The sequence below is a fragment of the Lingula anatina genome, chromosome 9 (assembly GCF_051362555.1).
Source record: "Lingula anatina isolate TDL-2025a chromosome 9, LinAna3.0, whole genome shotgun sequence".
In the NCBI taxonomy this organism is placed as follows: domain Eukaryota; kingdom Metazoa; phylum Brachiopoda; class Lingulata; order Lingulida; family Lingulidae; genus Lingula; species Lingula anatina.
Genome location: NC_141775.1, coordinates 4178962 through 4197546, shown reverse-complemented (window position 1 = coordinate 4197546; position 18585 = coordinate 4178962). Strand labels below are relative to the sequence as shown.

Sequence of the window (18585 nt, the reverse complement as noted above, 5' to 3'; positions counted from 1 at the left end):
CTGTTTATCTGTGAGCTGAATCAGTGATTCAAGTTTCAAGCTGTTAATCTCAAATAACATCAGCAACTCAAATCAGACTGCATAATGAGCATTGTCAAAGGTTAACTCATGCAATGTGTTTTTAATCTACCAGTTTTCTAGCTTTCTTGTAAATGATTGTACATAAGTCATGACGTACTGCTTCAACCATAAATCAAAATGTATATAAATTCTAGAATAGTCCTGCATTTTTTAAAGTCCATTGTACACAGAAATGGCTGGTTTGTGCTTTCAGGGAAGGGCAAATATAGATTAATGGGTAAGATACAGTGCACAACGTTGATAATGTTTACCTTTAACAGCTACATACATGAGAAATGATAACTGTACTTGTTAACAAGCCAGCAGAGATTTCTATATAAATGTGAACACCTGGGGAATATTTGAGGTCAAGACTTAATTAGGAAAAGTCTTAAGGTGAAAGTATTAACTCCTCATTACATTTAACTGAGGATTAAAGAACCTTTAACTCTGGTTTTTATTACGTAATGTAGATTTTTTTCTTAAATGTTTGCAATTAACATAACTGAAATTAAAGGTTAAATGCAAATTTCAAATTCAAAGTAACCAGAAGGTGAAACTTTGTTTCTAGCAAAATGGGCAGTTCTTTTATACCCAAAGGCCCCGTATGATTTGACCTGGTTATATGTCAACCAACTGCTCATTTTTTTTTTAATTGAAATTAATTAATTGTTACACTAACATATATTTTCAAATACACCATATGAACCCTACATGTACTTTAAAAGAACAACGAAGTCATCAATAACAACCTACATACTCGAAAGACTATAAAGAACAAACATTAGCCCCTTTTAAACATTGTAAATGTAACCCGACCTTCACAGATGTAAAAACAGCTCTATTCTTTTTTTTTATTTTCCCTTTCTTAATATAAAAACAAATCTGAACAAAGTTACATAAAGCAGATGACATATTAATTAAAATTCCACAATCTAGTATTACAATCATAGGCCTCTCAAGTTAAAAGCATCCAATACATTTCCTGACTGCATCCTGTTTAATTTTACCTGGTTGACCCCAATGTCAGCCAACATAATAGGCAATGACTAAATGTGCATTCAGCCATAAAATTACCTTTTCTTCTTGTAACTATCAACCTAACAGTTCAAAATGTTAAACATACACCTCAAATTCAAGTGCACATGTGCTGTTTTGAAACTTTAAAGACAAAGTCTTAACCCTAAGGAGTAAATCGGTAGTTAAACGATGTTTTCACTGACTGAAACTGACATGTGAAACTTGAAACTGACACAAGCATTTTGAGAGTGGCCAGTGCGGAAGCGAAGTGGTCGCAGCACGAGCTTTATTTTTTTATTTCAATCATGAAAATTTGGGAAAATCTTACTTCAACCACTTACCGCCTCTTTTGTAAACTATGTTATCTTTCTTGAAACATGGGATAGGGTCAGAACAATTAGGTCCCCTTCTTTTACGACCTGGTCCAGTATTTTGTGGAGTTTTGACATCTTTCGAAGCTTCTTTGTTTCGAGTTGTCTCCGGCGTCTTGTGGGGCGGTAGACTGCATCGTATTTCCTGATTTTCAGAAGCTACCTGAAAATTTTCTTTGGACTTCTCCATGTTAACTTCAACCTCAGCTACCCGCACAAGTCATTATTGTTGAATTATGAGTATCAGATTAACGATAAACGCAAAGAACACTCGATGAATGAACTCATGCAACCTGCTGCTGAAATGTGGGTCGAGTGGGAGCGTACGCAGTGACCTCTATCGGCGAGAAAAACGGACACTGAATGAATGGAAGCATATATATGACATAGACCTTAGAAGTGGTAAATATCATTTATTATGACTGATAAAAATGTCTTTCGAATAATGTGAAATGACATGCCTTTGCTTCTACAATGACCAAAGCATCCTTTTATACAAGCGATTTTTTCTATAGAATAAAACAGTGAACGTCTAATAGCTCTCAGGGTATCTTGAAGCTTCCGTGGAAGAAAACGTGTTGAGGAAAAATAGGAAAAAGAGCGTTATATTAAAGAAAAAATGGGAACTGCTATAATAAAATGGTTCGTTATCCTAATTCGTTTATGCTTTGAGGATTTGTTTCTGAAGATTATTTCATCTGAAATATTAAAGAATTTAAAAGATTGATTATTTTATAACTTGAAACGCAAATTCTGCGTCAGTACGCAATTTCTTTTTTTTTTTTTGCAAATTTGTAAGCTTATAACACCGTGCTATAAAGATCTACTCAAGAAAAAAATTTGCTTGGGTAAAATTGAGTACGGAATGAACTGGAGACACTTGGCTTGTCATTAAGTTTACACGAAAATATGTCAGGTAACTTTATACTGTCTTTGAAAGAGTAAAGATTGAAAGATAATTTTAGACAAACTTTGACGGGGGAAATACCTACAAAGAGTAATGGGCTATTTCGCCAACATCTTGTTGAAAATTTTACACTGCAATTCTATTCAAATAAGCTAAGGAACAAATTGCCAAATTAATACTCTCATCACATAACAGGGGGGTAACCAGACCTGCAAAAATTGTACGCACATATTTAAAAAGATTACAAGCACATACAGCAAAATGTAGACTTACGCAAAACATGAAGGACAGCGTAATCACAGCAAATGTACCTCATATAGAAGCTTAATTTCCATTAATAATAAAATCATCATTTAAGTCAAAAATATTCTTGCGATTTAATAACTATTTTAATTTACCCAGAACGGTATATTTATTTTAAAGGCGGTTAACTGAAATATAGTTTTATGATTTGTTTGTGAAAATTGCCCATGTCACCCTGTTAGTTTGGAGGTCTAAGCTGGATCAAGTCCGTGTTAACATTCCTATGAAGTTGTGCAGGAAAAATTCTTCCTTTCTTTCTCTAGCTCCTCGATAAACCTGGTGTTCAGATTTTATCTAGTACCCCCAGGTCTACGGGAGCTGCGCTTTGTAACTAACTCACAGGTAGATTTTTACCTGAGATAACTGGAGTAAAGCTTAGATAGAGAGTGCGTTCGATACAAGCAAGACAAATTGAATGCCATTTAACCCTCTAATTAAGAGGTAAAGGAAGTTCCAGGTAGATGGATGATTAAGATAGGACTTGTAAAGGTAACGGGCATTGTTTACCTCAGTTTAATAAAAGTATGCAAGACGGAGTGTCAGCGGTTTAATAAAATAAATTGAATTTCACAAATAACATGGACCTCATATGCAATAATCAACATTTCCCTTAACTCATTCAAATGCAGTGTTTTATACAACTTGGGATAACCATAATGAAATGCTTGTTAAAGAAATGACTAGACGGGAAATGGTTTTACACAGCTTCACGAGGATTTAGACCCCTCGGGTAAGAGATTTGAATGAGTATTAACTTTTATCAGAAGCCAGAGAAGTCATCTTACAGGTAGACAATGCAGCTCAGTTTGACAGCTAAGCACGCTCTGTTCTCCAGTGGCTCGATTGTCGTCATTGTACCACGTGACCACGTAGCTCATTAACTCCCAGGCCGAGCAAATAGGACGTTTTTTAAAGCCAAAAATTTACAAAATGAGCTTTTAATTTGTGTATTTGGATAAAGATATCGTTAGTTGGGCATGTTTTCTGAAGAATATGTTCCGTTCAGGCCATTCTGACGGCATGAAGCAAACCCTTTAAGGCGGAGAATCATAACATCACATGTCAAAAAGAACAATCACAGTGCAACCTAAACCCAACTAAATACCATCAAGTCAAGATGCTGTCGACTATTTAAAAAAAGAGTCAAAATGGTTTTTGCCTTGCGGTTAAGGCTTGAAACCTTTTCTTCAGGTGGATTTCCTCACCATGATTCTTTAAAAAAGTATTTAAAAAGTAGGCCTATATATGTACATGTATATAATATAGTATAAAGTGTAATTACCGTCCAGCTACAGCTAGTGGTGGTGGTGATAGTGAAGGCAGTGTGAAGGGATAATTATTATTATTATTATTATTGGGTAATTTTTATTATTATTATTATTATTTTTGGGGGGGTTATCTATCTATTTATCTGTTTGTTTTTTTTTTCTTTTTTTTTTATTCTTAGCTTGTGGATATTTATTTATACATTAGACAATAGACTAGATATAGGACCTATCTAAATTTTAAATCAGTTGCAGAAATTGGGTAGACTTATTATACTTACCACAATAAAGCGGTACATGAGATATTAAAATAGCGATTCGGGGTTGGTTTCAAGAAAGAAATACTGTCGGTTTTTGAGTAAGATACTCCAACATATTTGAGGTGTTTTTCTTAATTGTGACCCAACACTCTCACCCTATCGGCACACTGTCTCAACCACCACATTCACACCCCTTTAAATTGTGTAACTTATTTCTCAACTAACATAATGTGATAAGAAAAAAATTTGTTAAAAAGTTATTTTTTCTGTTTGTTTTCTTTAATTTCTGCACGACTTGGAAACCATAAATGACTGAAGCGTCTGAATTAAGCAGTAGGAATAACACTGGAAAAACAAACTTTTTAAAGCTCTAACAGCATTTTGAAAGAAAGCAGTTATCACGGATTCCAGAACTTTTGGCCAGATTTGCTTCATCTGCAGATAACTCAACATTCCAAAACATTCCTTTTCTGACCTCCCAGTGTTTTTCTTAAACACTTTCTTTTCTTTCTGCTCCCATTTCACACAATACAACGCAAGCAAACGTTTCCAATAAAATCGTTTAAAACAGACGCCGTTTCAAAGGCGTGCATTCGCATGGATTGAATCGATTCACAAGGCAGATCACGGGTCCTGGCGGTATTGTTATTGTGCCCAGTTCAATACTTGACACCACTCCAGCCGTTTATGCAGCTTAAAAAGGGATATGCACTGGCGATAGTCCACGAGACCAGTTTTGTATAAAAAGAAGGCTTTTTACTGCCGGTCTAATATTGTTTGAAGATGATATTCGCAGATTTAAAAGGCTGTGCACAGATGAATGGAAACCGCGGTGTGTAAGAGGAAAAATGATATCGATGTCCTGGATGTCGATGTCCTTTCGATATTTAGTCCCAAATTATGCAGTGGTTAGCGGCCAGAGATCTCATCGTTAATGAAGACGTGTAGGAAGCTGACCAACGTGTTAGAACCGGCTGGTACGTATTCGATTTATTCCAAGTGCAGCTTCTGGTCGTTCATATCCATTCATTTTTGTGATTATTTGTGGTTTTTATGAAAGTTGTATTTATACTGGGGATACCTTTCACCTTTGTAGATAATGGAAGGCTGACTATTTTCTCCTCTGCCCTAATATATTAAGCCAAAACTCATAGAAATGGAGTAATTATATATCTGTGACCCAATGGTTTATTTGTTGACTGATGACGGTGGGTATTTAAATAGTCGAAGCGAATCTTTTTTCTTGATTAAAATCGCTGGCATTTCCTAAAAAGCGTACCGAATTGAATGACCATAAGTTACTTACGACCACTCAGACAGTCCAAGCAACATAAGGCAGTACTTAGAGTGTTCGCCTTTCTAAAAAATCATGTAATTATTTATCTATCTGACGAGAGGTAGGTTTACAGTGTCCTAGATAGATAGACAGATAAATAGATAAATAGTAATCAGAAGCGCCATTTGTTTTATTCTAAATTCTTTCCCCCCCCCTTTTTTTTTCAATATGAGAAAACTTTTTCGCTTCTATCTACTTTCTACTGTGTATGTTTGGAAAAATCACGCTGTTACAAGAGGGTCTTACAAGGGTTTACTGTATGCCTAATATAAAGTTTGTGGGCGTGTCTCTACAGTTTTCCTGTAGTCGACAGAAAACCACCATGAGTTTCAAAAGGCACTGTAAACCCACCTCTCCAAGTACATGTACAATCATGCATCTGCCATTTCCAGTCCAATACTGAAAGGCATGCCGATAGTAGAGAAGACGGCTTACAAGTGTCCTTTGAGATTCGGGGTGAATTCATCGTACTCTGCTCTGAATCATAGATAAAGCAGTGCATTTTAAAATATACGCCCTCTTACAAACATCTATATACTGATGTCTGCCTGTTTTTTTTTTTTTTTTTTTTTTTTTTGCGGTTTGGGTCACTCAGTCGGTCTTCATTTTAAAGTTGCATTGTATGATAATGTGGAGTAGGGCCTACAGCATTATAACACACACCAGATACTGGGCGGGGAAGACCGTCGGCAATTACGCCCAAAAATGAAATTGAAGAAGGTTGAAAATAAATCAAATTTGGCTTGCTTGTTTTTGGGGAAAGTTCATTACTTCTGCGTCTCTCTCTCTCTCTCTCTCTCTCTCTCTCTCTCTCTCTCTCTCTCTCTCTGTGTGTGTGTGCGTGTGTGTGTGTTTTAGAAGGGAAATATCATTTAACCTGTTATTATCGTTCTACGTGTTTGAAAAAATTATTTTCGCTTAGTTATTGCACAAGGAAACTATAAAGCAAAAATCCATACACACTGAGGACTCTCATGTTTAAAATGACCGCACGATGTAATCATAGCATATCCCTGAAGATTACGAAGATGTTCATTGTTTTTTGGCAACTAAAAGATGGACATTAACTTATTGATAGATCCATCCTTTACTACGTAAAAATGATTGATGTGTGCATTGTGTCGAGATATATCTAATCCCAAGTTAATTGGAGGGTCCTCTGGGATAGATTTACACCGTCTAATGTATTTATATATGAATACGCAAGCTTTTGACGGGTGGTTGATTTTAAGGAAACTGTGAACGCAGGTGGCACGGTTAGGGTTTAAGCGTTTAAGATCGTTCGAGGGCCGATTAGAAAGAGGTCTGCCACAGAACGCACGCAGGTGAGTGTGCGTAAACTTTTTAACGTGTTTATTGGGAAAAAAAGAAAGAAAGAAAGAAAGAAAGAAAGAAAAAACGGTGAGTGCGTACACGTGTGCGTGACATCTGTTTATTAAGTGGGTAAACTGTATGGGACCAGCCAGACAACATAAGATAGTACTTAGAGAGTTTACCTTTCTAATGGTATTTTTACAGCCTGATCTTAATCCTGAGGAGATGTAGTAATTTGTACAGTGGATGTGGCCGCTAGGTTAGGTGATGCTAGCTAATGAAGAGGGGGGGGGGGGGGGGGGGTCATCCATAACACTGAATGGAATAGGTCAAGCTCGAAAAATATGTTTATGTGCTGTTTAATTATTTATCTAAGTAATGATGTAGTTTAATTGTCTATGTTCATGATTGTGCATTGTTTGTGGAGGTGAATATCGAAAAAGAATTGTAAATCTTGTTTTAACTGTACTTGGTGAGGAAGTGATGCCTCCTGCCCCCGCCAATAACAATATATTGATAGAAAATCTCTCTATTACTGCAATGGTTAGGATTCACCTGAATTTATTTAAAGGCGCCTGGATGGATATAACATTGGTCCAAAATGGATCCTTGATTAAATAGTAGTGTCTGTAGTCTAGTAGTGTCTAAGCAGATTGCTCTGAGTGCATCTACGTGAGCAGTTTAAATATACAATCTCTCTCCTTCTCTCTCTCTTTCTTTCAGTATCCTTGCGTCCTTCCACACACACACACACACACACACACACACGCGCGCGCGCGCTGGCAAGCACGAACGCAAACACGCTTTTTTTGTTGTTGTTGTTGTTGCCAATGTACGCATTTTTGCCTTAAACACTCGCCACACATACGTGCGTTGTTTGCATTTTTTTACAATCAATAATTAGCATTTTGAAGTATAACAATCTGCCCTTTCTTAAAAAACACGATAAAACGTAATTTCTTTACTTTTAACAAAGTAGAGGAGATATTCCTGATTATTAGGCAACGTTGCATGGGGTTACAGTAGATGAAACAGCACCACTCCTCGTACATGTAATCAACCCGTTGCCTTCATGCTGGCGGTGAAGTTCCTGGCAGTCTGGTTTAACTTGGAATTTCATTCACATCCTTTTTTCATTGACTTTCTTTTCATTTCAGGATCACGGCCGCTGCGGCAGCGTTGCGCAAGTTAACAGGATAATCCCAGACGCGGGACCCGATGCGTAGCACCTCATTAAACACGCCGCAGAGCAACCTCAAGGCCTTTTTCAATTGTTTTGCACGTGCCGTGAAGACTTCAGAGAATTTGAAAGAAAAATTAGTCCGTGTGTACAAAACTAGCGCAGTTATCCAGAGAATTATCCAACAGAAATTGTAGGTTTATGCTGACACGAATATTTAGTCGGTGCGCAGGGCAACGGTAATAGCTGATAATTCCAGCATCCGCCAGAATCTCTCAGGCTTTTGTTTAGTAGCCATTGTATTCAGCAGGAACAGCTACTGTGTATTGGATTTCTCAATTTACGGACTCACTTGAGACAATTTAAACAATATTCATTCCGTATGTTAGGCAATCGAAACAACAGACGGTGTTGCCGAGCCTGTAGCATTATATACAGATTTTACCCAGCAATGAACACCGATGAGGATGTGTGTGTATATATTATATATAGCAAACAGAGAAATTCCAGGAGCTGCGTGTTGTCTTACGGATTGACAGTGGCCTGTTGTACTCAAGAGGAGAGATGATGGCGTTTTTCTTTGCTTATGACGTTCGTGCGTATTTTTCATAGCTCAGTAGCAGATACGTGCTACCATAACGACCCAGAAACTGGGCGCTAATCAAGTAAGGCAAATGTTTGTTTTCGAGGTGTTGGTTGCAAAATATGATTCAAAATGCCTTTCTACCGTTTCTACTACTGCTCTGTACTACTGACATAGCTTAACTGTGAAGTGTTTACGCTGATAAACAGAACGCTGGGTGTTTTAAAACACGCACTGGAAAGAGGAGAGTTTCTGGCACCACCTGCAGCTGGAGGGATTCCAATATCGCTGCTCTGGAGCTACCGAAAATATGTACAGGTCACCTCAGAATTTTATTCCTTACATCGTACCAATGATCTGAAGACAGTGGGTTATAAAAGACGATGCTGCTTTGTTTAAGGGTCGCTCGGAACGCTAACGTGTCCAATCATTTCGAACTCCGACAAACTGTATCGATTTTGTTCGAGCTTACAGCATTATAGGAAAGAGAGCAAGTGGGACAACATATGCTAGATAATTGCAGTCTGTCTTCGTTGGTATCTGTGAGTTAATCACGCGACATTTCTCAATTGAGGGTGATGTGACTTTTTGTTACTGTGACGGATTTAGCTGCCACGGTCAAACTTGAACTAATGGCAGTCTGACAAAACGTGATACATCCAGCGCTTTAATGTAAAATCATTAGTACTCACCTGCGATTAGCTACAGGATAAAGATGTACCTTGTATGTATGTATCTCTAGAAAAGAAACGGGATATTATTGTTTCTAAACGACATGAAGAACTGCGTGAAACTGCTGCGCTGAGCGTCAACACGTGCATTTGATACTTGAAATTTATCGAAACCTCTTTAAATGGGAGTGGAAAGGAAAAAAAAACATACAAGGAGTTGTTAAGATTTTTTACAGGCGACTGCGGCGTTTAAGGGGTTGCACTGACATTTTACGTTAGGCCTACTGCGTTTAATCTAAAGCAAGAACGCATTTAAACATTTATGTGTTCAACATATTCAGTTGCTTTGAAAGTGAATGGACAAACATTTTACATTAAAAAAAGAGATTTTGCGATTGCATCATTCACAGTAGTTGCAATAACTCAGATTTCTCAAGAATTTATTTCTTTTTTGAAAGTAATCATGAGCAGTTTTCATCTTCATTAAAGAAGCAGATGGGTATTGTTTCCGTTTGCTTTATATGAATGAAACTCGACTTCAAATGAATTCTGTTCAGTTCGTAAAAGATGAAAGTTTCGTCAAAAATGGAGCAGACGATACCGTTCAAAGTCCGCAGATAACAAAAACAGACGTTAACCGTCATAATCGACAGACGGCAGACGCAGACGACAACTCTGTGAAGAAAACCAGCCACGTATCTGGAATTGCTGAAGTTGTCAACGCAATGGCTGATAGTTGTTGCTCGCAAAAAGCACTTGACATGAGTAGTAAGTTAACCTTATATGATCTAGCATTTTTTTTCGGTCGGCTCACTTCCAACCATATAGACCTTCCGGTTAATCGCATTGCCTTATCTTGTAATCTGTCGCCATAAATACATTCTGAAATAAATAAAAAAACACATACCCTGTGGGTGTGTGATGTAATGAAGTCAGGAAAGGGTGTGACGAAAACATTAATCTTTTTTTTTTCGATCGCAACACCTTTCTCTACCCCCTCCATAATGAAAAATAAAACATAAGCTCTGTCTGCCTCAAAGTATGTCTGTTTTCTACATGTAACTTCACATAAAAGATAGTAGGAGGGTGCACCCTTGCATTTGAATTATTTGCATACAATTGTTATCTTGCCAAATATTATTTTACGCCAGGTATTTTTTGTTTGTTTCAATTAAAATACTTTAAGTAATGTTGAACAAAATGTTAATATTTGAAAAACATTAAAGATTTTATCATAGGCCTACAGTTCATAGCAAATGTGTGATTTTTCATCTTCAGACAAATCCGCGCATACAGACGAGGTAGACGCATTTAGCGTTCTCTACGAGAAGATCATGGACGAATTGGAAACTACAGATGACGGTGAATACGGGACATTTTCAAGGAAGCGGAAGCCACGTCACCAAGCATGTTCACGTGACCCGAACCACATTCCGAGCGAGACCAGGGATCAGGCGGCAGACCCCAGTTCTCAAGAACAACCGTCAAAATCGATGAAAACGCAGCAGAATTTGTCAGGCCAGACACCCTGCTCTGGTGCGGGTCGTGTTCCAATTAATTCCCTGCATGAAGTCACAATAACGACCGCCAAGTGTGACTTGGCATCAGAATCGCAATGTAAATTGCAATCCACACCACGGAATAAACATTTAAATAAAACAGAACACGTAAGTAATCACAACAACGGTGTGTTGTGTTCCCCAGAACATCTGGTCGATAAACCAAATAATGCACCAAGTCTGTGTAATGTTACTAAGTCTGCCAAAGATGACGGCCTTGGGGGCGCCACTGAGAGAGTCAAGTGGTCAGCCCAGGCCTCTTCACCAGAGGGCGCCATTGGAGCAACAGACACCGCATCGCCAGGGGGCGCCAGTGAGATAAACTGCGTTTCACCCGGGGCTGAATGCGCAGCGCGTGACACCTCAAATTTAGAAAACGATAATTTTGTAAGAGAAAAAGATATAATCACTGACAACAATGACAGTCTCAGCAACGACACGAGATTCCATCTCTTTTCCTGCGACATTAATATCGATGTTAATGATACTAATGCGGAAGACAAAACCGCGAACAGTGATGAAATAAAAACGACGCCAATCACTGAAAATCAGTGCAAACATGACCAATGCAACCGCAGTGATGACACTCCAGACTCAAAACCGCACTCCGAGACACAGGACGTCATGAACCGCCACTCCTCTTCATTTTCACCTTCAGAGTGCGGTGATGTAGATATACCTGAACGGCTGGCAGAACATATTGGGTACGACAGCCCCAATGAATGTGCCTCAGGAGGGAAGTATTCTCCACTAGGTATGCTAGAAAAAACTGAGCCCAGTAAAAGTGAAATACCGTGTACGCCGCTATGGAGACTGGACGTGACGAGCTCTGATAGGGTGTGGGCACTTCGTGCTGCCGACATGTCGGATTTTTCCGACGCGGACACGGAGAGTATTTCGTCACAGGACACTATAATGACGATGTCAACTTTAACTGAACAATCATCATTTATTGAGGAGTGTAACAAGGAGAATGGAGCCACAGAAAAAGATCCAATTAATAAAAATATTCTTGCGTCCGGCCGCTCCGTAGACGAAGATACTACTGATGAGAATATAACAAGCAATAGTAATAATAATAATAATGACTACAAAGTGGCTGGTTGCTGCAGCAGCGTTAAAGATGGTTGTCATGGTAACAGTGCGTGCAGAGAAACGTTTTCTGAACAAACAATTTCAGAGAAACCAAACAAAGAGGCCACAGAGGCCGCTGTGAGCGCTGTGCATTATTTATGTAAGAAGGATGTCTCCCTTCACAAAACTGACAACTATCGTTACTCAAAACAACACGTTAAAACGGCACCCGCGGAACAACACGTGCTAACGGCCATCAAAACAAACTTTGGTTACGTCGACCGAAGTAAGGTACCAAGTTTCCGACAAATGAACGCTGAGCTACGAAAATCTTTAACAGATATGGCCGGGGTGGAGCGGGGGGCCCAAAGTGCACGTAAATCACCGACGGAGCCTCTGTGCATTGAAAGCAAAGCCGATATCGATGATGCGATCGCGGAGAAGGCCGCGAGAAAAGAGAACTCCTTGACTACGTCGTCACCCAAAGATGGCGCCATACACGTAAATGTGACATCTTCTGTCGAAATGAAGGCAAGTCACGACAGGGGGAGTGTCTCACGCGCAGATAAAGTGCTACCTCCGGCGAGTAATGACACGGCTCAGTCAGGTGCTAAAGAGGCCCGTAAAAGCCATGAATCTTGTCAAGCAAGCGGGCGGTTAATTGTGCACGCATCTCGCGGACACGGATTAAATGATAGAGAGCCCCTTGCCAGGTGTGGCGGTGGTGAAGACGAGGTGAAGAAGGAGGGGATAGAAAAGAAAATAAGCTGCCACTCTGGAGTTGAAAAGCTAGGTAACAAGATTACAACTTTTACCGATACTAGCGACCGAACAAAGGTGGATTATCTTGTAGAGTCGCCTGTGATTGCAGCTAGTCGTGACGAAAACCATTTTGGAGATAGACGACACAGTACAGGAAGTCGTTTTGTCGCAGATGGAATCAGGTCCACCCCACGAAGAAACCTCGATCTGAAAACCAATATCAGCCATTGTAGGTCGAAGTTCGCAGGTCATACCGAGACTGAACCAATTTGGGTCCCTCTCGTAACACAGACTGATGAATCAAAGTCGTTTAGAGAGGAGACGAGCGGTACAGTAAATAGAGACATTCATCGTGTAGACGCACATTTCATTCCCAGTAAAGATCGTCCAGTAGACAACAAAAATCGCTCAGATTTAAAAGCATATCCACGTGAAGACAGCGTGCATGATGGAAAAGACAAGAACCGTTCAGATTTTAACGTAAATGTGCATAAGGATAACACAGGTGATACCAACGAGCGTTTAGTACCGGACACTATTAAAAGCGCATATGACAAAAACGTTACTGTGCTAAACCGGGGACCGAGTCAAAATGAAGACACTGACTGTGCCAGCAGAGGTTGTACAAACACTGCGTGCACCCATCGAGAAGCTAAATTAAAACACAAATTTTCTGATAACGGCCCTCGGAATAGCTGTGCATCAGACCTCAACATAATTAAGACTCCATTTAAAGAAAACCGCAAAAGAAGTAAAAGCGATTCAGCCACAAGTGGAGACACGGGCCCCGACGTAAGTCACTCTAAGGTGAAAAGTGTCTCAACGCAGGCGTTCTTTGAAAATTCACAAGTGCGACGTTCGTCGGAACACCTTAATAATATGCCGAAGCCAAGGTCGAACTTGTCCTCATCCAGTGAGAACACTGACAGCACATCTACGTCGTCATCATCAGACTCTGCGGACACTTCCGACGTTTACCTGCGTACAGTGGTGTACGACAAAATGTCCAAGCGCGGGGTGTCCCAACGTGACGTTTCCGAGCGCGCAGTGACTTCTGATAAGAAGGTGCACGAGAACGAGGTGCTGGACCGAGGAAGATCTTTACATAAACGCAAAGACAACGTTAACATGCACGGAAGTGCAGCTGCACGACAGGCAGCTAAAAGTAACTCGCGAAAGGTGGACGAGAAAAAACGTGACGCACAATACTCCTCCGCCAAACTGCGACCGAAGTTGCAGCCTTTAGACTGCTCCAGTCAATTGCGAACTAAGCCAGATTCTACTTCGAGTCCCACCACTCCTGGAAATCACGCCTCCCAGAAGCTGAGAACTGAAAAGGATCCCCCCAGCCCGGCCAGTCCAGGTGATCACCTGAACACTATGCTCGATCAAATGGTGAAACACTTGAAAGATCTAAACACCTCTGGAAGTATAGAGAATATCTACAAATTCTCACAGTTGCAGCTTCCGAACTTTGATAAGTATAAAGATAAGACGAGAAACAAATCAGAGAGTCCAGTAGAAAGGGTTAATAAAAAACAAAATTGCGGCCTGGACGAAGTCGATACAATTGAAAGGCGTCGCCGAGCCAAGAGCATGGATAGTAGACCAAGACTGAAGAATTCAGATGTTTTACTTGAAAAAGAGACTGTCGGGTCACTGAATCGGGTCAGATCTAAAGACGATGCGTTAGGTGTGACAGACGCGATTGAGACGTTGTGTCGGGTGAGAGCCAAGGATGACCTCCCTCCCTTTCTTCGCTCTACCAGCACGCAGACAAGCAAACGGTTCGAGGATCAAGGAGCGAGAGTCACGGCACCTCCACGTTCACAAACTACCGCGTGTCACATGCCTCACAAGGGCACGTGTGACGTCGAAAAACTGGAACAGTACACGCGGAGCCGACCACAACAGCCTCCCAACCCCCAGCGCTTGTTTAGGCGACACACAACAACCATTTCAAACTACCCTCGCCGACCGTGGCTGCCGACAGAGGACTTCTTCCAAAAAGAGAAAATGAAAACCCTCGGTCCCTCATTCTCTCGAGAATTCAGGCTAAACGCCGCAACACAACCAAACGCATGCGAACTAGAGAAATTCGTCGCACGGGATTCTCAAAGAATCGAAAAAATTCGCCAGAGATATAAAAGCAGCCCAGAGATGAGGAATAACGAGCTTGAGAGCAACGTGCAAGAGCAAGACAAATTTCAAGTGGGCCGGCGTGAGCTCGAGGCTCTTCAGTCGGCGGCACCGGATCCGATACTTAGTGGGGAGCAACACGCACCTGTCAGCCCCGCAGAGGTACGAAAGACCAGCCTGCTGAGTCCCGAGACGTACAGTCCACGACCTCGGCGCTCAATCCTCCCCACTAATAAAGTTATTTCTGTGATTACTGAAAGCCAGGATAATATTTATCAGAGCCAGGAACCGCTTGACCAGCCTAGGTATTGTTCTAAATATGAACTACACATGGAGAAACCGCGGAACTTTGCCGAACAGGCGCGCTCGTTTACGAATAGGTGTTTGCAATTACTGCATAAGGGAAAGCAAAAGAAATCACCCGAGGGCAGTAAAATGGAAACACCCGCTATCAATGACGGGGCAACTTCAAAGACAAGATTCAAAACATCGACGAGAAAATTTCACAGCAAGAGAAACGAGCCTCTTTCAAAGAAGACTTATAGCTCTCCTGATATAACTTCGTCTGACTGTGAACCACAGTACGAGGCCACTAAATTTCGCTACGAGGCAGATATGTGGACGCAGCCTTCGGCATCTAAGGACTCAGTTCTTTGTCAGCAGGAGGGGTATTTCGAAAACCGTGCACGGCAACCGTTTGACGTAGCGGACGACGATTTCGAAGATGTTTTCGTTCCTCCTTGGAGTGAGCGTTCGCCGCCAGACGGTGCACCGAGCAATTCCCCACGAGACTCCAAAGTTATGGATGGGGAATTTCGTGATGACAGCTCGTTAAAAAGTAAAAAACTGAGACCAAAATCATGTTATGTTTAAAGACCTGACAACAATTAAAACATATCTAGAATAATTGTTCTAATATGCGTTCATTATTACCTGAAATCAAACATAATATATTCCATACATAGCAACAGACTGTTCTGTGGGGCATAATATTGTCACAATTATTAGCAGATCACTTTGAATTGTTTTAAAACTTGAACGAATAGCAGCTGAATATTTAGTAATGTACGCCAGGTAATATATTTGTCCTTTCACACCTAGTGCAATATCACATCCAACACACTGGCACAACCTACACGTTTATCATGCATCACCACACCATCAAGATAGAAAACTCTGTTTATATGTCAGGATTGGCTGGATTTGGTTGAAAATGTAAAATAAAGGAGTGCAATTAATGCTTATGAAACTACCTTGTGAGCAGTTCAAATATGTGAGAAGAGATAAGTTATGGTAATATGTGATAATGTTTGTCCTCAAATGATGAAATCATTCTGGAATTATCGCGGGCTTGCAGAAGGCAATGATATGCGCATGCGTAGATCTGTCCACGATGCCATGTTATTCTTATATCAATATCATGTCTACACAACAAATTTTACCTTGTAAGAAATGTGTACCAGGAAATGGCCGAAATATTAAACACAAAGCAAATTTATGTCTCATTTTGCCAGTAGACGCTGTGCATGGTTGCAAGCCCCCATTTTTTGACCGCAGGGTGCAATAGCCATTCCTTAAACCCAATCTCCGCTCGTTCTGCCTCTTAGGTCTATCATTACGTAAACTGTGCTCGTTTGAAAATGCCCCACAGTCATATTTTTCATGTCTACATACCCTACAAGACTACTTATCTCTCCTAGCTCAGATCTTAAACAATGAAACCCCTTAAACAATAGTACTTTAGTTTATAATGTCGATATTTCCCTCTAAAATGCACAGGAAGACATGTAGTTCCTAACGACTGACCAGACATTTAGAACTGAATTACCTAATTAGAGATGGTATAAAACAAAACATCCAAGTGAAAGGACGTACGGGTCTGGTAGCAATGATTCATTAGTCGACCAAAATGGCTTTTTAGGGAGAAATACGATTTGACGCGAAAATCCGGATAGAGTACCTTTAATTTATTGATCAAAGAAGGAACACCAAGCTTAAAACACTGATCCGATCAAGCGTCCGCAGTTCAAGTTAAAACTCAAACCGCTTCATGTCAAATCCCTTCCGAACACGGGCCAAGTGTATTAGTGAGAGACTAAAAGAATTAATGACGAACAACAAGACATTAGTTCACACCTTATCATAGGGTCACATCTGAGCGTTCAGTGTCGGTAACCCCTCTGATGTGGCGATGAATACAAAGATACGTTGATGACCCCTTATTAGAGCAGAGGTGCCCTTTAAGTGCAACAGTCATTAATGCATTTTGTGCACTAGAACTCACAGGCATGTAGCCTTCGATTTCAAGAGGGGATTCTTTTTTTTTTCTTCTGAAAAATTGGGTCTTAATTTAACAACTTCTAAACACGGGAAATGGCATAGAACCTACAGCACACTGTAGATCAATTTTGATTTTGATTCAGCGCGGACCCTTAATTTATGACCAAAAGGGTAGTTACTGTGACCCCCCCCCCCCCTTTGCCTACGGGCCTGACATATGAAATGTATGGTGATTACGATGACGACACCTCATTGGAACGGAATGGTCGTTTAACTAGAAGTAATAAGTGTCTCATAGTTTGTAAGCTGGTTAATTGTAATGCTGACCTTTACAATTTGGTACAGAAGTTTACATGGGCAATTTGATAGCTAAAATGTATAAGTAATGACCGTTTGGAAAGCTGAGATATGGCATCGCTCCTGTTCATGCATAACAGTTGTTTTTAAAATCCCATTTAAAGCAACTAATTTACAACTGCACCTTTTTAAGATGCAAAACATGCTTGATGCATTAAAAATCAGAGTTAGACTGTAAGTGGTTGTCTATGGACTTACGAAATGAAATGTATGGGGGTACTGATGACGACCCTCCATTTGAAAAGAACGGCCGTTTAGCTAGGTGTAATAAATACCTGTTGTATGTTAAGGGTAGATAATTGTGATATTGAACTTAACAATCTGGTTCAGAAGGTTATATAGACAATTTAATGGCCAAATGTATTTTAATATGATGTTCTCCTGCAAAATTGCATCGTGACCGCGCACACATTCATGTTTAAACCAGCGATGTGTTTTTAAAAAGCTTATCTTAAACTAAGACGAATAAAAAGTATGTTTCCAATGCAAAACTCTTATTAAAACACAGAACATGTTGTAATGCATTAAAAATTAGAGCTAGATTTGCAAGTGGCTGTGTTTGATAATGGACAAAATAACCAATGTAGTATTTATCTTATAAAATTTAACCTTAAAGGGATAATAACTCTTCTTATGAGGTCTATATTTCACAATAAAAACATTGTGAATAACTCATAGAAATATGATATATTCTGTTTTACCACAAAAAGAGCAGTTATAGCTATTATTCTGATATCTGAGCTTGTCTTCAGATCACGTGACCTCCATTGATGGCTATACTCTGTTATAATCTTCTAAGATATTTTAACAGAAAGCCAAACTTTTTAGAAAAAAACAGGGACTAACTTTGAATATAAAAATGGATTCATTAAACATTGGTAAGTATGGGAAAATTGTTGTTTACTCCAGGAAAATTAATTTTTTTGGCCAAAACGAAGAGTTATTATCCCTTAACACCCCCGTAGTTAACTAAACTTGATAAATGGAATGTAACCCAACTGAGTTTTTGTTTTTAAGCGGGCCTTTTGTGGCCTAAAGGAAGATGCTCCCGAACCCTCATCCCCACCTACAGGTCTCTTCAATATAGCGTCCGAGTCTTGGTGGGTTTCATGAAGTCAGCCGACTGAAAATTATAATTTGCTTT

General features: G+C 39.9%; 2 protein-coding genes across 4 annotated transcripts in view; one reads left to right on the top strand and one right to left on the bottom strand.

The window, feature by feature from the left end:
* The window catches only part of LOC106151968 (uncharacterized), a 55881-nt gene extending 54096 nt beyond the window's left edge, over positions 1–1785 (bottom strand). For all 3 annotated transcript variants that reach the window (XM_013525417.3, XM_013525419.3, XM_013525418.3), the window contains exon 1: positions 1422–1785. In XM_013525417.3, coding sequence (XP_013380871.2) covers positions 1422–1641 — 220 coding nt within the window. In that variant the 5' untranslated portion in view covers positions 1642–1785. The remainder of the gene's footprint in view (positions 1–1421) is intronic.
* A 4987-nt stretch (positions 1786–6772) lies between these two features.
* Positions 6773–16056, top strand: LOC106151970 (uncharacterized). The gene is made up of 3 exons (XM_013525423.3): positions 6773–6847; positions 7994–10038; positions 10549–16056. The coding sequence occupies exons 2-3, from the start codon at positions 9792–9794 to the stop codon at positions 15675–15677; spliced, it is 5376 nt and encodes a 1791-aa protein (XP_013380877.2). The 5' UTR covers positions 6773–6847; positions 7994–9791; the 3' UTR covers positions 15678–16056.
* The last annotated feature ends 2529 nt before the right edge of the window (positions 16057–18585 follow it).